Raw genomic sequence first — 27,484 nt, forward strand, 5'->3', positions numbered from 1 at the left:
AAGTTAAATAATTAGCAGCAAAATTAACTTGTCTGCATAAAGTGTAAGAATATACACCGTGTTGCAAATTATTATGCAAGTTGGATTTAAGCGTCATAAAGATTAAATTTTTTGTTGTGCTATTAAATTTATAGATGGTATTGTGTGTCAGGGCTCTTTGAATCAGTATAATTAATTTCAGAGAGCTGGTTGATTAGTTTGTCTGGTGAGCTCAATTAAAGGAAATCTATTTAAGAAGGATGTTCCACATTATTAAGCAGGCCACAGGTTTCAAGCAATAAGGGAAAGAGAAAGGATCTCTGCTGCCAAAAATCATCAGATCGTGTAGTGCCGTATGACAAGGTATGAAAACATTAGATATGTAACTAAAACTGAAGCGTTTTCATCATACTGTGAAGAGATTTGTGGCTGATTCAGAACAAAGATGGTTTGTACAGATAAAGACAAAATGAGGAAGGTTTCTGTTAGACAAATTCATCGGATTAAGAGAGCAGCTGTTAAAATGCCCTTAAGCAACAAACAGGGATTTGAAGCTGCTGGTGCCTCTGGAACCTCAAGGTGGAGGATCCTCCAGAGGCTTGTGGTGCATGAACCTACTATTGGGCCCCTAACCAGAGCTCACAAGCAGAACCAGTCCCAGTGGGTCCAGCCTTACATGGAGATTAATTTTCAAACAGACTTGTTCACTGATGACTGCTGTGTAACCCTGGATGGTCCAGATGGACGCAGTAGTGGATTGGTGGTGGACGGCCACCACGTCCCAACACGGCTGTGACATCAGTAAGGAAGTGGTGGAGTCATGCTTTGGGCTGAAATCATGGGGAGAGAATCATTGGTCGGCCCCTTCAGAGTCCATGAAGGTGTGAAAATGACCTCAGTAAAGTGGATGGACTTTCTGACTGATCATTTTCTTTTATGGTTCAAAAAGAAGAGCTGAACCTTCAGTAGCAAAATCATCTTCATGCATCACAATGAATGCTACAAGGAATCCCACTGTGTTCAATGGATCAAGAATTGTGCTGTGATATCAAAGAAGGTTCTATGTTAACATGTAACTCTGTCTGTTAAGATGTATTTGATGAAATAGCTTTTGATTTTAGTGCATCTGACCACTTAATGCTGCACATTCAAAGAATGACCGTTTGCAGTTCTTTATAATCCATAAAATGTTTAGAAAATCTGCTGTGCATAATAATTTGGAACATTTTGAGTTTTTTATTTTTGAAAAAAAATACTGTTCTCATGGGGAGCTTTGTTCAGTAAAATTTGATTTATACTGTTTACTTGAAAATTATACTGACCATCATTTGCACTGACCATTAAAGAAAATCACTTGCATAATAATTTGGAACACGGTGTAGATGGGACATTGGGGTACAGGATATGTAAGAGCTGGAACAGTTTATGTTGGGAATTTTCGGAAGTCTTGAAGTGTTAAGATTTGCAGGAAAGTAACATGAGAGTGTTATGTACCTGATAACTTCCCATGTCATTAAAACAAAACGTTAACAAACATAACAGAATTAGGGTGTAAGAGGGTGTTCTAAAATGTCTGCTGTTGATTCAGGGCTTTTTTCACACCTGATAGTTTGGTAGACTCGGTTGGATTGGGAACCAACATTGCAACATTTTGTTACATTTTCAGCAGGGGCGGTTTGCTTCGACACTGCACTGCGTCAAACCATCCAAACCCTTTGAACAACCGGTGGTGGCGCTGCACCAAGAACTACTGAAGGAAATGAGAGAGAAAACTCCGAAGAAGACCAGCGCAACTTCCCTCTTCACAACATCTAAACAAAAATGGAGTGGAGTCAAATTTTAGCGGTTGTAGAATTTCTCTTTTATCTCAAGTTGAAGATCACAAGCTATTTTTCCCCGTCGGGCAAGACTCGCGCATTTATTTTGTCTCTGTTGACCCCAGAATGCCCTGCCGCTATCGTTCACTTCCTGCTGTTGGAGTGGTATCCAGGTCGCTTGCATCTACATACGCTTTCAAAACCGCGCCAGAGTTCATTTCAACCGAATCGAGCCCGAGGTTTCTAGGCAGAGTTTGTTTTTTCTCACCAAACGAACGAAGCTACCGAAAAATGCTCTGTTTTATCCTACTGAGCTGCAGCCTCGTGTCTGCCGTGAAACATGTTGCTACTGGAAATGCTTTGACAATCGCAAACATGACAGGCAAAACTCTCAGAACACTGAGGTCATTTCATCTTAGCCAGTAAAACCCTGTTTTACAGCGACTGCTCTCTCACACACATGGTGCGACTTCAACTCTGCTCCAAATATAAATAATTAACGAATGCTCATGGAAGCTGGGGAGTTTTTACTACTAGTTTTACATCTTCTTTTATTATAGTTCTAAAACCGATAATGGGATCGGATCAAATCTGTAGAGGAATAGTTCAGCTCTAAAAAGAGGCAGTAACTGGAAACCAGCTAAGAAGAGAAACACAGTTGTTGGCCATGTTTCTTTAACGCGATGATACCATACGACCATCAGCCATCACATTTTAACAACAGACCCAGTACTGAGAGTGTCGCCACCAAAACACGCCAGACGGGAGTTGGAGAATTAGCAACGAAGATAAGAGAGGTGTAATAAAGCATCTGATAGAGTCAGGATATTAACATGGGTTCCTTTTGGCCCTGTGGTTTACGAGGCTCCGTCTCTGTGGGCTGAACCCATTTCCCGCAGATTCAATCATATCCCATCATATCCCATCAGATTGGTATTGGAGTGGCACACAGTCCATGGGATCAGCTCAGATTTCTTTAAGCTATTTCTTTTCTGTCATACGTTGCAGGTGACGACTGCTGCAGTAATATCCATATGGATGTCAGAATGCAGGTTTTTTCCCACAGAACATTGTTTAATAAAAATGGGACCACCTTTACCAGTCTGTGCCCCTTGCAATATAGATTGTGCGTAGGCCCGTTGCAATAAGCAATAAATCGATTAATGGCATCATAAATGAAAAGAAATTTCCTTTTGCATTATTTATAGCTTTTCTCTCTCTCTTTTTAGCCAAAACTGGGCGACAAAATCCTTCAGTCTGGTTCAACTAGACCTTTTTTATGAAGTTCATAAAGTCTGTTCATAAAGACTTTATAATTCATTTTATTTGTTGTTCCTGATGTTTTGTTTGTTTATTTTGGCATTTAAAATGTCTTATAGGTCCAGTGTTAAATGTTCATTAGAAATGACAGTTTATTGATCTTTGATAATTCATTCTTGCGTCATTATGACATTAGCATTATGTTACTTGAAAATGGTCTCAAAACAACAATATAATCATGCATCGCAATAACTTCTGGGATAATTTATTGGCCAGTAAAATTTGTTATTGTGACAAGCCTATTTATATATATTATTTTTTTCAGAGTGACATTTTCTGTTCTTTAGTTTACTAATCATATAGTAAAAAGAAAATCGGACACATATGGTAACATTTAGTGACAAGTTTGGCCCTGCGGCCAAACATGTCACAATATTCTACCAACTTATCCATTTTTATATACTTTTTTCATTTAGGAAGTATTCAGCAGATCTCAGGTGAAATTGACAAAGGTGTTTAAACCCAAATGAGATTACTATTCACCCAGAAAACACATTGGCATCGACCTAAATGCAGTTTGAACACGTATTTGATTAAATATGATACTAATCAATGACTGGATGCCTTGGCAAAAAGAGGAAAAGAAAAAGTAAAGTGAAATAAAATGAAGAAGTACATACTGATTAATGACTGGTGTGTAGGCTGTGCGGTCCTCATCGATTACAGATACCATAAGAGTGATGAGTTTTGGCCAGAAGTCCAGGTTCTTTATAGACGGACCCTGCTCCTCTCTGGAAAGCTCCTGTTTCCGGCTCTGTGGAGAAGGAAGTTTAGATAAAGAGGGGTGAAGCAGCGCTCCACTGAGCACCGAATTAGAAAAGAGACAAAGAATGGAATTGCATGGGTAATTGCAGTGTTTTGCAGGGCGTGCACATGTATCTGATACTTGACATTCATATGCAAATTGCCGAAATAAAAAATAATTGGGTCAAAAGAAGTTGGTGTGCTGAAAGTCTGACATCAGTGAAAATGAGAAACATTGAGATGGGATCATCAGACTTGATTTGACGTTTCCAGATTAACTGGGTACATTATCCCCGTAAAAACTACTTAGGAAGAACACAAAAACGTACAATATTTGAATTGTACAATTGCTGAATGTATTTTCCCTACTGCAGTTTGTAAGCAAATCTTTGCATCTTGCCTTTTTAACCCATTGCAGACACTTATTTGGTTTAACCTTTGCAAACTTTGCAAAGGTTAAACTGGCTAAGTCTAGAGGAAAAATATTTGAAGTAGACAGGAAATTTGAAAATATTACTATGTAATTATGTGTAATTGGGAAACAATTACAATATCTAAACACCAACTTTAAAGTCTTAAAAAAGGCAAACAGATATATATATATATATATATATATATATATATATATATAAAATTTGAAATAAAAAATACCAGACAATGCTTGGCCTGGTGGGGGAACAAGTGAAGCCCACCAGGCTTACAATACCCTGTCGGAAACCCTGTGACCCAAAAAGTATGATATATTAAAAGAAGAAATAAACTCTATTTCTCTCCTGGTCAAAGGAACACATTTTATCAAGATGATCTTATGACAGGTTGATTTTGAATGCTTGACTGAGTGACATACGAGTTAAACAATGAAAGGCTGCATAACAACAAAAACCTGTTATATCTCTGTTATTATGATAAGGCTATCCGGCTGAATAGAAAGCAAAATATTATATCCCAATTATGCTATTACATATATGCCTTTCATTCCATGATGCTATGGGAACATAAAATTCTGGAATTGCCTCACAATGCAACTGAACCTAGCACACACAATTTGATCACTAGATGAGTCAGAGTGCTGCAATTTTTAGACAAAATTCCTACACATGACTGCAACAAGTTTCACATCCCATGCATGATGCAAATCTGAAACACTGCTACAGAATTAATGTGACAGACTTGACTACGACAGCAACCACGCAGCAATACCATTATTCTGTCTTTATACAGTGATGCCGTTTCACTCAGTTTGTCCTGCAGAACGCGTCCAACTAAAAGTGAAACTGACAGCCTGACCTGCTTTCTGAATAATTCGGCTCACGATCATTTGACCACATGGTAGAACATTGGAATGCACACTGTACAGAGAAAGTTATTGTAGATAATAAATAAATAAATAAATAAGTAAATGAGACAGCGACATCACATTAAAGGTAACATACTACATTCTGATGCAGTCTTGACCCCAACACACCTTTTGCCGGCATTACACAGACCTGGTATGTTGTCAAATCAGTAAGCTCTAATATCTTCCAGATTGTAACTTTTTATTGAAAGTTAAAGGTATTTTCACTGATACTGTATTTGTACGTTGTATGTGTGGATGTTTGTCACAGCCTGTTGCGGAAATCTCTCTTCCAACATTACAGTGAAAGGTGTCAAATCCAAAGCCGCTCACTGGCACTACCATCTGTTACCCCCACACTGTGTATGACTGCACTGCTCGCCAATTAGAAAGTAGCCATCCCAGTCGCTCAATCTGCCATAAGCAGGTTGCATATCAGAGAGGGAAAAGTCTACTCTGTGCAGAAAACACAGGTACTGGTTTGCAAAGTTAATTCTGCACTCTGTACAGAACCCTTCAGCACATCAGTACGCTTTATGCACTTGCACAAACTAGTTGGAGCACATAAAATGTAAAGACCATCTAGACTTTAAGAGTAAACCCTTCAAATCCTGGGTGTGTTTTCTTGTTTCTATACATGACAGGGTGATGCATATTGTATTTCTGGGGACAATATTCTATTAAATCAAATTACATTCAAATTAGCTCTTGAATAACCCATGTTGTATTATTTGACACCATGTCCGTGTGTGTCTGGTGAAATGAATTCACTTATCCTCAACGCAAATCTTTTGGACTGCAATCGATTCCCAAGATAATCAACTAGTCTCTGGATTGATGCTTTAAATATACGGAGATTCCACACATGTCATGCTGATGCGTTAGCTTGCTGACTTTGCATTTAGGAATTCAATCTCACACCAACAAGAAACAAAGAGAGAGTTCACAGCTGATTCTGCAGAAGTCAACTCATTCCTAGCTAAACCCCTTAGCTGGACCAGTTGAGGTATTTCTTCTTCTTTGATGACCTGCATCAAAAAGGATCAAATTTACTAACAATTGTATTTTCCAATTATTTATGTTTCCTGAATTAAGATGAAAATGATATAATCTTGTCACAACATCAAGTGGACCCATGATAGCTTGTGTTGAAATTTTGACCCCAGCACAATTTAGCAAATAATTTAGTGGTGAAAATCGTAGAAGCAATTGTGAGCATGGATGAAAAAAAGACCGTTAGCAATTTATAAGGTTTGATAATTGCATGTTGTTTAGGGAGGACATACTGTCCACAAAAAAACGGTAGTAGCAACCATGTAAGAACGATATGTTCACTTTGGCTCTGATCTTTCAAAGGTTTGCACGTACAAAAACAGGTGCAAACTTGATCTACAAACAACACGCAAAACAAGATTGCGTCCGCAAAATCAACCAGCACACCAGCCGCAATCCATAAAGCGTGTTTGCCTTCATGAATATGCATATATATGGTGATCTTCAGAAATTACGAAACTGTAGAAGGAGGGAATACAAATGTAATGACTTACCACCCAAAATGCAATTAACCAGAATCAGATTTGTGTCAATCAATTTCCAAATTCAATCTTTGTAGATCACGCCCAACCCACTAACTTACTGCATGTGCAAGTTTTTGCCTATTTAGCTGTCCTTATTTGTAATTTTTCAAGATCAGGCGCATAGAGTCTTTTTTTTATTAAGTTCTGATTTTTTTTTATTTATTTCTATTTATTTTTTTTATGTATTTTATACCTTTGAACTGCCAGAGATAGCATATAGAAATGAGCACTTATAACTAAACGTGACATATTTACACAGTGAACTGAAGTGCTAAGTAATGTGTACTGTCCCTTTTAAATAAAAGTACAAAATAAAAAGCTAGTGATAACTAACAGGTGGTTAGTTTAGAGAGCTGTAACCTGTAATTTTGGTTTCCTTCCCATGTGATTAGGGGAAGGAAAGTAAAATAATGTCTCTGCATGAGGTGAATGTCTTTGCTAGTGTGAGAGCATCTTAGTCTAATGATATGCATACATAAAGGACACTGAAGGTCGTGTCATCACCATTAAATGGAACAGAGTGTACATCCCACTAAAATGTGCAGTAGAATCCCTTTCCTCATTGGTATTCACTTGCGGCAAGCCCACATACATTGTCAGGGGTGATTGAGTGGACTGCTGTCTTTACACAGCCAAGAACACACCACCTCCAATTGCACTTATGGTGGGAAGCAGCACAAAATGCAGCACCGAGTCTAAGCTAAGTTTCCATACTTTAGTGGTCGGCACGTCAAAACAGTCCTTGTATAACTCCTCTGTTGCGTACATAGTGGTTTAAAATGATTGTTTTGCTTGTTCAGCCTCGTGGAGTGGGAGGATTCGGCATTAGCATACATCGAGCTACTGATCAATTCTACCAACGTGTCACGAAATATTGAATTTCTGATTAAAGGGTGGTCTCACGGAGTATAATCAAATTCCCAGGAGCATCGGCAATGTGTAGAACTGAAACTCCTACAAGTTGTCTTATTGATGTATTAAATGTGTATTGCTTGGATATTTAGTTGTGTTAAATATTATGCTGTGCACAGTTTTTTGTTTTTTTTTATCTTGCCATGTACATTTAAGAACAAAGCCTACAAATATGAAAAAATAAAGACCATTGGGCATGGCCCGAAAGTGGTTTCAAGCACAAATTCACATCAGAGTGAGTTATGTTGCACTTGATCTTGTTTTGTTTGTGGTTCCACAGCTATTGATTTGGCGATTACGTTACTCGCTGCAGAAAATTGTAGAAATTCCTTCAAACTCCAGGTTTGAAGGAAACCCAGAGTTTCACTTCTGTGTTGGTGGACTTCCTCACTGTCTGGCTTGGAAATTATCTTGCAACGACGTCCAACTATCCCTCAATATTGAATCAGTAAACCAATTTCCTTCATGGTATATTTCCAGTTTTATTAATTTGTCAGCGTTACGGAGCTTTGTTTCTTCTACCGCATTACAGTTTCCTTAACACTTCTTTGTAGAATTTTACGTAGTTTTTTTTTTTTTTTGTTTAACCCTGCCGCAGTCTTCGCCCAACGCTCACCAGGAGCGCGGTAAATGTCACAATCGGACAGCTGGGAAGTGGGGTGAATGTCCCGTCAGACGGGCAACTTCCGAAACCACACACTCACAAAATAAAACCCCCCAAAAAACCTTGTAAAAGCACACACGGGGTCAGCGCGACCCTGCCAGACTGCGTACAGAGTAAGAAACTTCTAAATGACCCCATCTCTTAAAACTGCAGGAGGATTAATAAAGAAAAAGAGACTTTCTAACAAGAGAAGTCTTCATCTTTCTCTTTTACTCATTTCTTAAGAATGAAGGAAGAAATGTGGATCCCTTCTCCATATCCATCAACCAACTGCCTCTGGAAGCTTATGAAATGCATATGCTGCCTTTCTTCCAGTTCTCTCTGTTGTGCACTCTGTCATTTTGACTCTTTTGACGTAGGTGAACCCGACAAAAACAAGCATGTGCTCCTTCTGTCCGATTCCATTCCCATTCTTATTGTCACTTTTGTCAAGTCCTCTCTTTTCTGTATGATTTAAACAAGATCCCCCTTTCCTGTAGTCCACAAACGGCACATATCTTCTTCATACTTTTTATATGCTATTTCCCCGCTTGCCTGGACCCTGCAGCTGCTCTCACGTCGCCACACTAAGTCATTTGGGGTCTGGAATGGGTTTTCTCTGGCGTGTCAGGGGCTACCTAGTATATGTGAAGATAATGACTTATCGTCAGGGCTTGCTGTAGGTTGAGGCTGATGTGTTATTTTCTCATCCACGCAGTAAAACGTTGATAGAGAGTCTCTCTACTGTGAAACGGCAGCAGATGAGAATGTAATTAGTACAAGTGTCTATCGCATAAGTTTGGTAATTGCTTACAACCCCTTCGGCTTTTCTAAACAAAGGAAGCGTATTATTCAGTTTTTGAGGAGACTCCAGCCTCTTGCAACCTAAGACGATGTTATCACTGTCATTGCGAAGGCTATACTTTTTAAGAATTAAGCCGTAAAAATAGTTGGGTGGCACTGTGTTTTGACTGATTACTTTCTGAAGTGAAACCAAAAGAGCAGAAAACCAAGACGATGAAAAGCATTTTGTGGCTGAACAACATGAACTGAAAACTGCTCTCCTTCGGATCATTCAGATGTTTTAAAAAGCCTTTTTTTCAGTGGTGTCTAACATTTTAGAAGCCTAGCATAAAAAGCCCTGCAAAATTAATTTGGTATAAAATATAACTGAATCTGCTCGACTGTTGTTTTTCAAAACATACCAGTAATTATAAAATACACATTTCTCAAACACGGATGACTTTTGCAAAAGAGGGGTTGCAAAATTTTTTATCAAATCAATGACTTGATAAAACGCTTTTTTTTTTTTGTTTCTTTTGATAAAACCAACATTTCTAATCGGAATATGTCCAGCGGAAAATAATACGAATCCAGGAAACATAGCTAAATAAACGGGGTTGAGAAGAATGAATTTCTCCTAACTCATCAAAATCTGTTTTCTTCATTGCATTTTATCTTTTTATCTTTCATAACTAGGCTTTCTCCTACTGCTAGGGCAGACAGCTCAGGCAGGGAGTGGACAGCCCCACCACCAAGGTGACTACAATAGTTATTTGGGTAGCTGACATATTTCCCTTCTCATGTGTCCTCTGTCAGTATAAAACATCTGGTTGTGTGTACACACATTGTATCAAATAATCATTATTTTCCGTAAAAAATAATTTCAGCCACAGCTCTCTTTTTTTTTGTCAGTGCTTTGTCCAAAGGAGCAAAATAAGGAAATAATATTTAGCCATTTTTCACTGACTGCGTAGCAAGCTAAGGTCATTTGTTACTTTTGTGAGGGACAAGTACAAGGGGTTTACCACAAAACACTTTTAAATCCCTAGGAAGGGTGCTGGTCTGTTAGGTCTCCAAGCTACTTTTCTGTGATACCAGTTTTTTTTTTTTATTTCCTCCTCCACACATAAATCCTCACTTATCACCAATTTTCTTTTAGGGTGCCAGAGTTCAGCATTCCAAATGTGGCTTCATGCCCCTTTCAGCAACCTCCACTTGTTTTCATAGCTTCTGTTTGCTAACTGCCTTTCTCTCACACTGTTTTGCACATTCCTCAATTTCACAGATGGAAACAGATATAACTGGGAGATATGGGCCACGGTTGAACATGTTGTGTATTCCAAGATTACTCCTACAAACGTTTTTGTGCTCCTGAGAAATCAACATGGTCCCTAAAAGGATGAAATCAGGTAAATACATTTCTCTGAGAAATGCTTCCTCCCCAACCTGCTTTCATCTTTGCTCCAGACTCTTCAAGTCAAAGTTCCAATAAACACTGAACATTTTACAGCTTGTAAATGCCAGGTGCGACATATAGACTATTGATTTCCAGCCGTGAGAGGATGGATTTATATCTTTCCCAACATTGCCACCTATCAATACAAAGGCACTAAAATTGAAAAGGAAGATGTAGCTTTTATGACGGTGCAAAGGTTTGCGTTGATAAAAGGATTTCGACAAGAACGCGACAGTGTGTTATTAAAGAAAAATTTCTCTTCATTTTTTGTTGTTTTTAAGAAATAGTATTAAAACATGGGACATTTCCCCCTTCTGCCAAAAGACAAGCAGAGAACTTTTTGTTTTTTACAGTCTGAACACCGGCAAGCTGTCAGTGAAGCTGTCTTCTCACCCACTTACCAAAAGTCTCTGCTGTAAAAAAAAAAAAAAAAAAGTGCCAACTGCAGCTAAATAGGATAAATCAAAGGAGAACGGGCAAAGTGCTGATTCCACGTTGGAAAAAATAGAGCTGCAAAATCGTATAAAAAGCACAACCTGGACTTGTTGTGAATGTCAGGTTTAAGCTAAGTAAAATAAGACTACCGAGTTTTATGGAAGCAAAATGCTGCCAGTATTGAAGCAAACTATCAAGGGAAGCATAAAAACATTTAGATCATTAAGAATATATTTTATAAGCAATATATTACATTTATAAGGAAACATGATTACTTTGTTGATTCTTCAACATATGCCATCATATCTTTTGCAGCTTCTTGTCCACTTAGCTCAATGAGATCACCTTAACCGAAGACAAACATTTTTCACCAAACTTTAAACAGGAAGTGTTTCCGCTCCTCCCTAAACGTAAGATCCACAACTTGATCTTTTTCTTTAGACTGCGATTTGGTTCCCGTGCTGCCGCTTGTCCTCTGACGACCCTTGTCACTGTACGTCAAGGCAGAAATACAAAAACAAACCGGGATTACCTGGTCGAGAAGCTGGTTGTAGAGCTCATGACAGTTGTCAAAAATGTATTTGTACGTAGAGTCTAAGCAAGCTTTCACGCAGTCCTTTACGACCATACTGGCCCTGGGTGGACTCTGGAGCTCTTGCACCTGCAGAAGAATCAATACAAAATGGTCGCTGAGGAATTTATACAACATTGAAATCATTTTAAAAAAACACACTTGGAAAGACCGTAGGAGAGAACAGCAAGCATTAACTTTCCGCTGTGTTTGTATCGTGGGAAACCTTTCTGTAGTTGTTTTCATCTGTCAAAGATATGCTGCACAGTGCAAACCAGTGCTAACAGAGGGAACAAATGCTTTCCTTGGTTACCCCTCAATAAAAACAAATATGTTTGAAGCACACCGGACAGGCTCCACAGTTTTTTATGTGGTTCCACGTGTTTTTCTTTAACCTGTGAAACATTTGAATTGTTATTAAGATTGTAAATCTTAAATTTAAAGACACTAATTGAAATGCATTCGGTAGACTAAACCGGAACAACTTTTGCTGTGGATACTTTTGGGCCAATCTCTGTGTCACCTGCTCCCAGAGCAACTCAGTTGCCTAGCAACAGCTTCGGGGCAGTGACACGGCGGCTCACAGAGCACCGTGCTGAAATCACTCCGACGGCGGCTCAGTGACCAGAATTATTTTAATTTACGTCAGAGACAATCAGAAGGTGATAAGAGAGAGTCATTGTAGGAAGAGTAATCACCTGTGGTGGTTCGATTTGAGAGCCATCCAGAAAAGTTAATCATCCTTTTCTGGATGAAAAGGATTTTATCTCCTCACTGGGTTGAGGAGATAAAAGTTGATAAAAACATCAACTATGGTTTAGGTTGACTCAATTCTAATTTGTTTCCCTGTCAAAGCTGCGCACGACCACAAAGAAGTTGTAAAGCACTTTTTTTTTTCTTTTTTTTTGCCACTGTTCAAACTTTATAAAATACCATGCATACATAACAAGGTATCAACAGTACAATAATTCATTACCACTTTTCAAAGAGGCCCTCCTTAATGATCGCTAATAAATAGCTTACCATTCATATATTACCATTCATATATTATCCATTCATTAATAAACAGTTTAGAAGTCACTAATAATGCTTTAGGGCTGTAGCAATACCTCGAATGATTCGAGAACCTCAATTATTAAAATTCCTCGAGGAAATTCACCAGCCTCAAAGCTTCGTTAAGATGTGTTTTATAATTTAGCGCACCGTGTTCCGGCAGGGTCGTTATTTACCGTTTGTTGCGCTGCGCTCTCGCTCCCTCCTCTGAGTTGTTGACGGAATCTAAGTGTTAGCAGCATAAAGCTCAATTTTCACGTTCAAGGGGAATTTCATTGATTTGTAATAATGTCCAGGTTTGTATTGTTTTACTGGGGAACAATAAGCATTGTTAAAACAACGGGTGAAAGAATTTACCAATATTTTTTTTTAATCAAGTCTTTATTTTGATTAATCAATTAGTCGTCAGAATAGTCGATAGAATACTCAGTTACTGAAGTAATTGCTTACGACAACCCTATAACGATTTATTAATTAAGAGTGATAAAGAGACTTTCTCCTAAAAAAGATATGTTTACATTTGCTTATTGTGCTTACAAGGTAATCTAAAATGGTTAGCATAACAACTCTAGATCAAATATAGAAGTGAACAGACTTGGTTCATTATTTGCCAAAAACCAGTAGATCTTTCTTCTCCTTCTCACCTTTAGATAATGCATAATAAACACTTATTTATGATTTATAACGTGTCTAGAGGTGAATTAATAACAAATATATGAACTAGTTATTGAAAATCTATAAGGGGAGCCTTATTGTAAAGCGGTACCAATAATTCTTGTTTAAACGTTTAAACAAATCGGGAGTTTTTCAATCCACTAATTTATAAATGAACCCTAGCTGGTGGTGGAGGCTCCAGCGTTTAGGTGCATGTGCGGGTCACAGTATAGGCAGAGGCCGTGGCTGTGTGTGAGCAGCGGTGCGCGATGTACACACTGTGGGGCTCAGCATTGGTACGGCACGGAGTGAAGGCTTTGATGACCTAAAGTGACAGTTTTCATTCCTCCGCTCACAGCTGCCATCTCAGCTCTGCCTCAGTGCGCCGAACCCACCCACCCACAGGAAGGGAGCTGGAGGGAGCCAAGCTTTTCTTGTAGCCTGGAAACAAGTCAGCATCCTGTAGTTTGCCAGCGGAGGAGCAGGGGATCGAGGAAATGGGCGGGGACTTTTTGACTCTAGAGCGGCCAAATGGTTGCCGCGACGCGCAGAGCATTGGTAGGGCTGTGAAGCCGTTTCAAAGCACGTGCATCTCCATATCAACGAGCAAAATAAGGGAAATGGGTCTTAAATTATTTAATTTTATATGTGGGTGGAGGTTTTCACATTTAGAATAATCCGATATCATCGAATACAATGGATAACGCTTCCATTTTTTCAGAATTAACTGATCTTGAGCTCATTAAAATGAATTAAAACACAATCTGGAAGATCCAGACATAACAATCATGGATGATGGGAACTCATTAGTACTTCTGCCTATAGGACACAGTGAGCCAGAAGTAGCTACCTTTTTTGTTTTGTTTTGTTTTCTTTTTGGTCGAGTCTTATTCTGCTAAAAATACATAAAACAAAGAGAGATATTTAGCAAGAGTAGCCCTTTTTTAAATGTCACTTCATTTCAAAGGCTGTTCTGACACTGGGTCAAAATAACCTCCACTGGCATTTCAAAGGGCCATTGGAACCATGGCAGCGATAATTTTAACCACACTATGAGGGTTGTTAGTTGAAAACAGGTCAACACCTCAGAGAAAGACAGCACCCCTGCAGCAGATGCTAAATGTATTAGCTTTTTGCAACAATAAATTAATAAGATGATAAAGTATTCAGATTGTAAATGGATTCATTCAGAATTAGCCGGAATCATAGTTGGTTTCTCTCTGAAACAGAAAGTATTCGGTTCAGTTGAATACAGATTTATTCATTCCCAAGAGGCATTTCAAAAGGCAGCAGCAGCAGTACAAACAAGATAAAAAAATAAAAACTTTTTAAAAAAGTACGTAACCAAGTAACCAAACACATGTCAACACACACTATGCTTTTTTACGCTGCTTAGCCCCTGCACCACCAGTCGCCTCCAGAGGAGCGACACAATCAGTGTGTCAGAAAATTTAAGAAATCAAAATGGCAATGGGTCTGTGAGAGTCAAATATAACATACAGCACATGCATTCCTGTCAGATTTTACCTACAAGCTGTGTTAAAGGGGCAGTATTCTGTAAAAATCAACTTTGAGCTTTTTGCCATTCCGTCATCAAAATAATTCCTGGAGTGTTGCCTTGATTGTTTCAAGCATGTTTGAGAACTCTTTTAATCTCCCGTGGCAACCATTCAGCTGAGCAATAAGCATCGCTGGACCTAGCTCTGTCTTTGAGACGAAGCTCTTCCAAGTAGCTCCAGTTCCCAAGCTTCCAAAAGCAGCTCTTCCCCGGTCCAGCTCCTTCAGACTAGCCAGAAGCAATTAGCAAACACCTGGTGGAACCATGCATCTGCTGAGCTCATTATATGAGCTACTTCTTAGTGTAACGCTGGTAAAAAAAAAAAATTGTTGAAGGGTTAATGGAGGAGAGATGTGCTGACTTCCTGAAGGCGGAGTTTCAGAAAAAAGTTTTTACAGCGACCAAGGCCCAATTTCAAGGTGTTAAATCATGAAGTCAAATTTCTATAACAACTGAAGGCAACACAGTTACTTGATTGTGCTTTAAAATGATGCTAAATGATGATACCTGGAAAATACACAATGCTGCCCCTCTTAATGTCTGGCTTTTTAGATTCTCAAATCTGGACGTTACCTTCATTCTGAAGAAAGTGATGCTTGTAAGCAGGTCAACGGTGGACTTCAGATCCTGGAGACGCTCCGGGTTTCCTGCCGGGAAGTTGTCCTGCAGTAGACCAAAGAGAAGCAAAAAAAAAAAAAAAAAAAAACACAACATGAGGGGGGAAGGACATCTTTCTGGAAGCACCCTTGCACCGTCACACAACTCCACCTGACGCGTCATATCACTTAGAGGGCCCAAAAAAACAGGAAAATGTATTACCGAGGAATGCCAAGCAATCATGGCGACATGACAGTCTGTCTAATCGTTTAGTGGACAGGGGAGGCCTCTGCTGATGAAAATCCTTATTTTAGGGCCATGAAGTCATCAGGCGGCGCAGAGGAGCGTGACGGGGGGGCATATAAAGCCCTGACAGCTCGGAGGAAACACATTACTGCTCCATGCATTATCCTACTTCTCCAGCTCTCGCCGGGCTCTAATAAAAATGTTCTCGTCGCGTCTCTTCCGCGACGCCGTCGATAAATTCACATCGGGGGCTCGGAAAACAGAGCGCCCCATCTCAACGGCGGCCTCCGAGCTCGACGACGGGAGCGCCGGGGAGTCCTGAGATTAACGGCGAGCGGCTGAAGCGGACCTGCATCGACGTCTTCAGGACGAGAGCTGACGAAAGAGGCGAGGAAGGCAAAAAGATAAAAAAATAAAAATAAAAATAAAATAAAAAACGGATACAGATGATTGACAGCAACAACTGCAGAAAGGTCTAAAAAAAAAAAAGCCAGCCGAGAGAAAACAGTGCAGAGGCTCTTTAAATGTCTCACAAACAGTCAGTGGCCTACTGAGAAATTACAGTTTCTGTCCTCCGTGCTCATGATTAATAGGAAGAGTCGAATTTAGAGGTGAAAGAGTAGTAAACAGCCGCCAGGCAAAACGAGCACGACACGCATCCTTATGAGCAAATACGCTTTATTTGGCTGTTGATGTCGAAAAGAAAAGGAAAAAATCAATGGAGGCTTCTGCTGCTGTTGTTTTTTGTTTCTGCCTTACTGATGCTGTTGCGCATCACTGCTTTTACAGGAACTACTCTATTCTTGAAGTGTTTCATCACGGTTTGTCTGCAAGACGCTGCAAGAGGCTTCTGTGAGTCCCTGGTGAAGACGCAGCAAGATGAAAATTGCACAACATGATTACTGTGAGGAAATTTGTCACGGTTATCAGCGAGTTAGAAATATGCAAACTGCATTATTACATAATGAGGGTATAGCCAGCAGTACTGCTCCCGTTTTCCAGAAGCGTAAATGCTATCATGTTATGACTCTCCCTATTAACAGCAACACATACCCAACATTGATTTATTTTTATTCATAGGGAAGTATATATTTTCCAACAGCTTTGGAAAAAATGAAGAGAACACTGGACTGAACCCCATTAAAAACCTCATTGTTATTCCTCCAAATATTCATTTCTGAACTCTTCCTGAGTTAAAGTATTAGTTTTGTTGTTTCTGAATGAATATGAACTTGTTTCCTTTGCATTATTTGAGGTCTGAAAGCGCTGCATGTCTTTCGACATTTTGACCGTCTCCCATTTTCCGCAAATAAATACTAAATTTCTGCTTGGAATTTCGGAGACGTGTTGTCAGTAGTTCATAAAATAAAAGAACAATGTTCATTTTATTCAAACACACACCTATATAAAAAAGTAAAATCAGAGAACTGATCATTTTAAGTGGTCTCTTAATTTTTTTCCAGAGCTGTATATATTTGTGTTTCACTTGATTTGTTGTGTTGAGGTTATAAAGTAGCAAACTCGTCTGCTTCAGGCAAAAAAAAAAAAAAATGTCATTATGAATTTTATTGTCTTGAGGATACACTGACCCCTTAAAAAATACCACTTGATTAAAAAAATCTGACAAGCTGGTAACGAGTTACACAGACTAACCAAACCATTGTGAAAATGTTAGCATCAAGCTAAACGTCAAGCTACGTCACGTTAGCCGCTAGGCTGCTGGAGGAGTTGTCATACTGCTGATGTCTTTCCCCTGCTGATTTTAATGGCCTAACTAGAGGAAAGCCTAATATTGTGAAGATTAAAACTAAAAATCTATTTATTGCAAGAATCAATAGCTGATGTCTTTTTAGAAGATGGCAAGATGTTATTTTTTTTCCCGCTTGCTCAGTTGTTGTTTGCTGCCACAGAGACCATATGTGCTATATCTGTTCAAAGAGGGATTTTCTTATGTTTTTCACTACTGAATATCTAACAAGGACTATTTATGTCTTTGACTGCAGCATCGAGAACTGTCAAAATCTGAGCGTGAAATCAAAAGCACTATAAAATATACAAACGCTTTGCACAGCTTTTGCGACATCGTCTATTACTTTTCATTTTCTCCAAGGTGTAGAAAAACAATAGTACATTTACCAGCCACTAACTAAAAGGAAAAAAAAGGGACAATAGTCAATCATATCGTTTCCAGCCAGATGTGACGGCCTCCAAGTCTTTTTAAATTCCCTTAATTTAGACAGAACAGCCTGAGACAATTCAGCTGTTTCTGCAACTGATTCCAAAAGGGCGTTAAAGACCTAATAAGATTTGTTTTGTTGTTTTTTTTAAATATATAAATATTTTATTTTAACACTGTAGCAAGATCTAAGGAACGTGGTTGACTGATTACATCGAAAATATGGTTTTGCATTTTAGAACATGTTGAATTACTGGTTGGTGTTTTTTTTTATTTAAAAAATTACTTTTAGGTCAGATAGTATTCAAGAGAAATTGTAGTTAACCTAGAAATCGGCACAGTATAGCTGGAGAGCACTGCAATGTTTCCCTTTCTGCATACAAATGAACAATCTGAATATTAGACATGTCGGAGACACTCATTGTATCACACTCACTGCAGCTTTAATACACTGACTTAAGTCTGTTGTGTGTATTTCAAAGAGGCGTAATAGGTTAAGTCTGCAGCATTCTCATGTAAAGTAAGAAAAAGTTCTCCTGATTTTACAGAGAATATATTGATGGTGACATTAGCATTTATATGAAATGAAAAATGACATCAAAAAAAGCTGAAGCTGCACTCCAAAATACGTGGTTTTCACATTTTTCGCTCTGCCTTCCATCTGACCCATCATGTAGTGATGAATTTAAATCTGCACACTAGAAATAAAGTCTTATTTTATACTTCCGTTGGGACAAAAAAAGGCTTCAGGGTTTAGCTTTTAAGTGTGTAATAGATTCAGGAAAACAAGAACATTTTACTGCTAACTGTAGCTAGTGAAGTCCAACTTAAGTCAAGTATTGAGTGACAGTTGATTCAGCTGCGTGAGAGTCATGAATGTCAACCAGGGGAAGCCTTTTTGTTGGTTTTATACAGCATAATGTTCACAAAATCTGTAAATCTGTAAAATATAAAGTGTGGTTTAATAGAAGACCAATGCCTCCAGTTAGAGAAAACAGTTAGAGAAAACATCCAAGAACTTGCAGTTTGATGTCTAGAGAAATTGTGAAATAGAAGGAAAATTTGTGCAGGTAAAAACCTGAAAAGTGTGGCGTGAAAGTTTTTAACCCTTAGCTACAAAGGCAGAGAGTACGTCTCTGGCTGCTGTGTCCAATCTGTTTTGCAAAATGTCCCTCAAGGTCAGTCAGAAGAGAATCTGTAAATAGCAGATACAGTGTCACAGATTCTAAAGCAGATCTGGATCTATTTGCCTTCCTTTGCAATCTGCTAGATTCTCATTTCCCCTGAGTGCTCTGTCTGGGATTTCTCCCACAGAGTTTGATTTCTCAAGACGCATTCGCAGGGGGAGGAGTTATGACGTCGAGGTTCTTCGCTGTTTTCGAACTGAAGTCTGTCTATTGTTGCAAACCTGTTTGGCTCAGCAGTTTTGTCTCCACAGTGGAGGACGGTTGTTTAGGCAAGGTTAGCTAACACTAACGAAATAACAAAAACTGAAATTGAGAAAAACATTTCCATTAGCTGAAATGAATAAAAATGATAATTAGTGGGAAAATATCTAAAACTAACTGCAACTATATTACGCATAAAACATAAAACTAACTAAAACATACTGAAATTATAGATAGGATATTCTCCAGTTCCGTGACGTGAAATTGATTATGCTAATCCGCAAAATGGCCACAAGTAGAGTTTTATAGTTGGGATTTGTTGTCCCATCAATGATTTGACACATTTAGATTTTTGGTGTCTTCTCCTGAGTATTCATTACCCAAACGATATATGCATAATCACAATACTTTCAGTATTAAGTATTGTGATAAAGTACTGAATTCTGCACCAAAAATGGCCGGAAGTATGGAAAAAACTAAAACTATGACAATAACTAAACTTAAACGAAGCAATAATTAAATAATAATAACTAGTAAGAACTAGCAAATCCACTCTAAAAACTGAATTAGTTGAAGAAAAAGTCACAATGAAATAAAACTAAACTATAGTGAAAAACTATTACAGCACTGGTTTACAGCGCACACAATTTCTGCTAAACGTCATCGAGCTGACTGCAACCTGACATGATGTGAAAACGCTGGAGGGCAATAAATTACATGCAGTCTGAAACATTAGGGAGTTCCTTTTTCCAGGTGTTAACAATAATGTCAGGAAGAGAGCTATAACTATCTGAGCTGTTGTTTGAAAAGAGATGGTGACAGCAAGAAGCAAGCTCAGTAGAAGAAACAGGAAGCAAAACAAACAAAAAACACAGGAGAGATGGAGAAAAAACACCAGCACCAGCAGATGAGTAAACTAAAGCAGGGAATCCATCTGTGAGCCAAAAGTCAAGACAAACATCATCAACGCCTTAGAAAGATGACGGGGAGCAAATGATGCTGATGAGCTTTGAGGTGTTTGTCTCTGGTGTTGTCGGCGCCGGATCTTATTTTGGACCAGAGCCCAAACTCTGCAGCAGCAGCAGCAACTGCTTATCATCAAAAAAAAAAAAAAAAAAGCAGTTCACAATTCCTCCTCCAGTGTTTATGCAGGCCTCTGCAATTTACTATAGAGCTTTGAAGCTAGTGTGTGGAAACAACTCCTAGTTAGGCCATTGTAATTTAAACAGCATGCTAAATATCGGCACGGAAACATCTGTCATCTCATGATTCCCTGAATTTGATCTTAATTCATGATGATCAGATCAGGACTGTTTGTACAGTGGTTTGCTAAGATATTTTTAAAACTTGAATGTTTTATTTTTTTCAGTTAAAATTGAATCCTTCAAATGTTTAAAGGAGATTTTGTGCCAAAAACTTAATAAAAGTTAGACTGTTTTTTGTTTCTTTTTTAAGTGTGGTATACAATTATAATCTGAATCAATACTTAATAGAACATCCCTTCGTTGTTTAACCCAGTGCTTCTCAATTCCAGTCCTCATGTCCTCCTGCTCTGCATGTTTTGGATGTGCCTCTACTCCAGAGCAGCTGATTCAAATGATTGCATGACATCTTCTGCAGCCACCAAGTACAGCAGGAGCCTGTTATTCACCCAAAGATTCAATCCAGGTGTGTGGCAGAAGGGAAACACCTAAAGCATGCAGGGCAGGGGGGCGTGAGGACCGGAATTGAGAAACACTACTGACTGTAAAACATCTCAGTTACGCCACAGACATGCCATTTTAATGTAGTTCTGGACCTTTCCTGCTCCATTTTAACATATGAATATGATTTAAGCCAAACTATTCCATCATCTGGCAGTGCTCTGTGCATTCCTGAAGGTGAACCTCGGCCTCAGGACTTCATGTACTTTCCTATCAACTCTGTCCCTGCTGGGGGCGGGAGGGAAGGAAATCCCACACCGTGATTCTGCCAGCACCGAGCATAAAGAGCAGTAGAAGTTTTTCTTTAGACCAAAAAAAAAAAAAAAAATGTTATGCTTGGTCTCATTTTTACCAAAGTGTCTTCTTCAGTCAGTAACGTAGATTGAAGTTTGTGGTGATTTTGTGATGTGACAAGATCACTGGTTTTAGTCTCAAAAATGAATACGCTGCATTAAGTAGTAATTGGATTGAATATAAGTTTAGTTGGTTATTTACTTAATTCGTTTTGTTGTGAATTGTTTTTGTTAAGTTATTGAACTGAATAATTGTTCAAAATATCAGCTACAAAATATGTTCTTAACCCAAAACTGTAACACGTAACACTTTTCTGCCGAGTAGTATTTCCAAACATTTATGTAGTCGTATTCTTGTTTGAATCCACTGAGTGTTTATGGGTATATTTGATCTGAGACAGCGCTCCGATAGCTGTGTGTTTTGTGGTTAATAAGATTGTTCAACCGACATAAAACTCTGCAGGATTCAAAGCGGAACCAGCGTGCGCGTGTGGTGGTCTCATCTGAACTGGGAAACTCGAGGGATCTCCTGTAAAAAAAAAGAAAAGAAAAGAAGGAAAACGGATACAGAGGGAGGCATGATGACTCAGATGCAAATAGCTGCAGCCACCGTGACCCACTTCTGCGTAAAGCAGAGAATTCCTCGTCTCTCATTGCAAATACTCATCAATGGTGCCGTAAATAGGGTTCTTTTGTAGCTCGTTCTTTTGTCTTTCAACCAGCAAAAACTTTACACATTCAACCATCTATTCTGGTGGGATTCCCCACATTGTCTATCATGCATTTCAGATGGCAAGATCTGGATTACGCAGGTTTTGTTCAGCAAAGAACTAGATAATCCCAAATACTTTCTGTGCAGACGAAGCTTTTGTTTCCCAAACAATTCTTTCCTCGAGAAACGATAAAATTATGTTTTCTCTCCTGCTCCTTTCTTGTGAGGATGAGAAAACGGGGATAATTGTGAAACTGGAAGGATTTGTGGTTTGCTTTCTCTTTATCAGTATAGGAAGCAAAAAAAAAACAACAAAAAAAACGTTAAATCAGCAAACCAGAATTGTGTCACTGTAAAAATCCCTGAACTCCTTTTTAAGAAAATGGGGCAAATACTAAACCAAACTAAACCAACAGACCAAATTCCTCAGTGTTTTCTTCAAACACTGATATTTCTTGGAAGGATGAAAAGGTGCTAAATGTGTGCAAACATTGTGCATTTGTTTAAATCTGAAATAAGGTTTGCATACAGATCTGACCTAAAATAGGAGATCAAGTAGCATCTTTTGGCTAGCCCACATTTAAATGAGTTTGTCTGCATGAATTTAAAGGAAAGTCTTTCTATTTCAATGAAATTTAAAGCCTCAGAAAGAGAGTCTCACTTTCTGAAAGAGCAAAGCTACATATCTGTTATGTGGATGGCCCCGGACAAAAAGTACCAACGGCTGAAAGCAGAGCAGAAGGAAGGGAGACACTTTCAGGTGGTTTTATGAAAAACAGAAGCTACCCAGCAGAATCTAAAAATGATCTTTTTTGCAATAAATGTGCTTGATATTGGGCTGCACAGTGGCGCAGTTGGTAGAGCTGTTGCCTTGCAGCAAGAAGGTCCTGGGTTCGATTCCCGGCCGGGGATCTTTCTGCATGGAGTTTGCATGTTCTCCCTGTGCATGCGTGGGTTCTCTCCGGGTTCTCCGGCTTCCTCCCACAGTCCAAAAACATGACTGTCAGGTTAATTGGTTTCTCTAAAATTCTCCCTAGGTGTGAGTGTGTGTGTGCATGGTTGTTTGTCTTGTAAGTCTTTGTGTTGCCCTGCGACAGACTGGCGACCTGTCCAGGGTGACCCCGCCTCTCGCCCGGAACGCACCTGGAGAGGAACCAGCAACCCTCCCGATCCCATTTAGGGAAGAAGGGTGTAAAGAAAATGGATGGATGGATGGATGTGCTTGATATTTTTGTTAAAGTTGTTTTTGGGGGGAATGAATTGTCAAAATTGTGTTGGACGGGCATGATTTCCAAATGGGGAGTAAAAGTATATGTCTGTCTGTGTGTTTATCTATCTATATCTATCTATCTAGTTCCTCCTTCTTTAAGGAGGGTCTTATCAGTATAGTACCTGGAGTTGTTTGTTATTAAAAATTTAACTTTTTTAATATTTCTTTAATGATTGTATTCCATTTGTTGTGTTTGTGGCTAAAGAACTGTTTCCTGATACCAGATTCTTGCAAGTTGCTCTCATTTGCTGCACTTGTTGGTTCATGTTTGTTTCTGTCTGTAGTTAGATTCTAAATCTGCTTCCAAGTGCGGAAATAAACAAACGGCTCGCATAAACCCGCTGCAAAAAAAAAAAAAAAAAACTTGGCGAAGACCACGCTGCTTTGTGAATCCTGCTTCCCCCCCCACCCAGCGATTTAATGCTCTACCCAGAGAGACTTGCAAAATCCCAGCTAGCAGAGATTTGCTATACAAGGTGTCACCATGCGTCAGCGCCGTCGGGAGCAAAGCTGAAGGAGAAGGAGGAGGACGGAAAAAAAAAATGCATATGTGGTCAAATGTGGAGCGACAGCTGCACTCCCGGCTCCCTCTCTCTGCTGATTCAAGCCCCTCTGTTTTACAAAAGCAAACTCAATCTCCCTCAGAATGACATTATAGGGAAATCCATATGGTGAGTGAGCGGAGCAGCCAGATCTGAATCTTATTATGGCAGAATAGTGGCAGGTCGGCTCTGCGGGACGCCACGGAAAGAAAAAACACAAAACAAAGAACGGCAGGGCTTGCGGATGAGCGGGCGTGCGTGAACTGCTGGTCTGTGGCGACTTTGACAAGAGAGCAGCAGGGAAGGGCTGGCAGGTGAACGCAATGTGATATGTTGCGGCTTTTCTCTCGCAGACAGACAGCCGGGGCCGTGTGACGATAGCGGGGGCCTTCTCTCCTTCACTTAACCCCCTTCTCCTTCTCTGTCATCCCTATTTCTTCTTCATCCGTTGCCAAGTCCTCGTAATCGTACCCCCACTATTAGCGACTTCAGCCCGTCGTGGAAAAAACGTCTTTCGTCAGTCATACCTGCTGTTCTGTAATCACTGGGGACTTCACACTGTTGCTCAGAACACAGGAACAAAAGTGCTGCCCGACCCCCTCGAGTCGACAACGTGTTGCTTTATGTGCCACGTTAAAGGTGACTGGGTCATCCTTCAGCTTCAGCTTACTGTCATGCTGTCAGCGGGGAAACAAACACAACGCTGTGCACACAGCGTGTGCAAGATTGTGTCTGCATACTGTAATATCTGCTCTTCAGAGGAACAAATGAATGAGCAGGAGATGAATTCAAACCATGTGTGTGTATATATATATATATATATACATATATATATATATATATATATATATATATATATATATAAGGGAGGAACTGGAGAGGGCCTGGAAGGTGAAGACCACAGTGGTGCCTGTGGTCATCGGGACCCTCGGGGCAGTCACCCCCAAACTGGAACAGTGGCTACAACAGATCCCAGGAACAACATCAGACATCTCAGTTCAGAAATGTGCAGTCCTAGGCACAGCCAAGATACTGCGCAGAACCCTCAAGCTCCCAGGCCTCTGGTAGAGGACCCGAGCTAAGAAGAAGAAGAATCACCACCCGCGGTGGGTGAGAAGGGAATTTTTATATATATATATATATATATATATATATATATATATATATAGAACAGTGTGTGAGAAGAAAGATACAGGCCGGGTATGACTGTCTAACAGGATTAAGTGTTTAGGGATTATTCTGGAAAATGAAGTTCTTTACAACAATTCTTTACATTAATTTCCATGAGCAGAAAGGGCTGTCAATAGTAACGTGTTACCGTTTACCTATTTTGACTTAAAAAAAACCTTTAAAAAATCCTACAGAGACTAGGATGAGCTAGTTAGAGTGACTAGCTAACCCTACTGTTAGCTAGCTCGAGAGACTAGCACACTAGGGTTAGCTAGTTCACAGAAGCACGTTTCACGGTGTTGTGCTGCGGTCAACAATGCAGAGTTGAAAATGTGTGTGAAAGGATGAGAGAGGAGAGTCAGACTGATGTACTCAGAGATAAATTTCACTTGCGATCAGCGTTTGGATAAAATCAAGGTAGTACGTAGCCTACTTATTATGATGATGAAATATTCTTCCGGTAAAGCTCAACGTTTCTAAATTAAGTTTGAAGCAAAATTGCTTCTTTAAACCTTCCTGAGGGTGAAAGTTTGGGAAACTAAGATGTTAGACTTCAATCTTTTTTTTTTAATGTAATTATTTTTTACATTTCAAGTCTAAAAAGTTAGGCATAGTGATTAATTGTGATTAATTAAAGCGCTAGAGTGTGATTAATCTCTCTCTTTTACTCTCTGTCTCTTTTTGCCTTCTCACTGTTTGAAGTTAAGTCAGTCCCAACTCAAGTGATTTATTATAGAAACGGAAAAAAAAAATGCACATATTCAACAGTAGTTTGCAGCGTCGAGTCTTGGCAACAAAAAACTTTCTTGGTTACGTGAATATAATTTTTCCACAAGTGTAAAAATTAAAAATAAAAAAAAATCCTCACATTCTCCATAACTCTCCTTAAGTAAAACTTTCAAACGATGAACTTCCTCTCATCTTTTACGTCATAAAGACTTGGCTACTCTGGAATCCTGTTTGCACAAAACATCCCGGCGCCGACCTGCCACTGTTTAACCTCAGCCGATGGATCTTATCCGTCGATGAACAAGATGATAGAAAATAAAGGCTACATGTCACGTGAGGGGCGGCGACAGCGCCACACCGTGCAGCCTGAGAATTCATCATATTAATACATGAAGGTGACAGCAGGTTAAATCAAACACATTCCTGCCATTTTTGTAACAAGTCAACCAGAAAATCCTATATAAAGCGGCATAATTAAGCGCAGAGAGGTGCTCCCTGAAGCTTATCACTCAACAGCAATCACTGAACTAATGGCCATGACAAATGAACCGGTGTCATCCCATATATGGGCTAACAAGTGAGAGTGACCCCGCTGGGCGACGGCCTTTTACGACGCCTTATAAAGTGACAATATTTCTCCCAGTCGGTGTGAGCTTGAGGTTACACGCGTTTCCCTACAACGCAGCACGTACGGCTTCGAAAATGCCATTACAGACTTTCAAATGGATAATTTTGCAGTCATGGATCAATACCTCTCTGTTTTCAGATAACCCATTCAATAAAAGTTGTTATATCCCATAAAGATTTGTTATTGCACTGGATTAACTTCAGGTATCAGGTAACACGCACGTACAACCCCACACACAGCGAGCTGCTATGTGATATGTTGCTCTGGTAAATATTCTTGAGATAATCACCGGCGGGCGATTCCCACTGGAAGAGCTGCTTCCCCGCTGCAGGACGTTAAAGTTTCCTACTTCGCAGCAGCGTGTGCATCAGCTCCTGTTTACGGCTCCTGCACGGTGTGTGTGGTGAGTAACTAGCAATTAATGATGACACTGCAGCTCAACCACAAACATTAGAGCCCCTATAGCTGGGAGGGAAACATGACTGCCTCTCACCACCACGCTGCAGTTGCAAAATCTCCTCTTTTTTTTTTTTTTTTTACCAGCGTTGCGGCAACATATATATTCCAAATCACACATCAGCGGATGTCGTTTGCTTAACGGCGTCAGCGTCCGGCGGGTTTGCGGAGGCATTTGCGGAGCAATTCGTCTCAATTCGAATTTTTAGTACGAAACAACAACCCTTATCCTCGGCGTTTATCACACCCTCTGCTTCTGCAGAAGAGCCGTAACTGGCAACGATCATGCACTGGCACTACCGACGTGTGCTGCTGTTTTATACATCATATTTTAGCACAAAAAAAAATTGTAATGTAAGCATACAGATTCCACTTTTCCAAGCGGCTAAAAAAAACAAAAAAAAAACAACCAAAGGCTGCACATTCAAGCACTTACACCTCTTGGGCGGTTTTACATTTAGTCCCACTGTAGCCGCATATTTTATTCTATTTTATTAAGCTTTGACGTGACAGATCCTTTTAAAGGTTATGTCTAATAGCGGTGTGGATATAAAACAGCACAAAGTTTTATTTTCTTTTGAAAATAAACAACCTGAAAAGTGGGGCATGAGTAGATTTTACTGTTTTATTGCATTTTCTATTATTACTTTAAAAGTGAGCGGATGTGAAAGAGTGCCATCTAAACCTGCAAATTACTCTGTGTACTCGCCAGAGGAAAACACGGTGGTGGCAGTGT

General features: G+C 39.5%; 1 protein-coding gene across 6 annotated transcripts in view; it reads right to left on the bottom strand.

The window, feature by feature from the left end:
• The window catches only part of LOC122840745 (protein unc-13 homolog C-like), a 150,135-nt gene that overhangs the window by 63,092 nt on the left and 59,559 nt on the right, over nt 1-27,484 (bottom strand). For all 6 annotated transcript variants that reach the window (XM_044133367.1, XM_044133385.1, XM_044133358.1 and 3 more), the window contains 3 exons: nt 15,412-15,501; nt 11,535-11,663; nt 3,737-3,870 (listed from right to left, as the gene is read on the bottom strand). In XM_044133367.1, the coding sequence (XP_043989302.1) occupies nt 3,737-3,870; nt 11,535-11,663; nt 15,412-15,501 (353 nt within the window). The remainder of the gene's footprint in view (nt 1-3,736; nt 3,871-11,534; nt 11,664-15,411; nt 15,502-27,484) is intronic.

Source organism: Gambusia affinis, linkage group LG02 (genome assembly GCF_019740435.1).
Source record: "Gambusia affinis linkage group LG02, SWU_Gaff_1.0, whole genome shotgun sequence".
NCBI lineage: Eukaryota > Metazoa > Chordata > Actinopteri > Cyprinodontiformes > Poeciliidae > Gambusia > Gambusia affinis.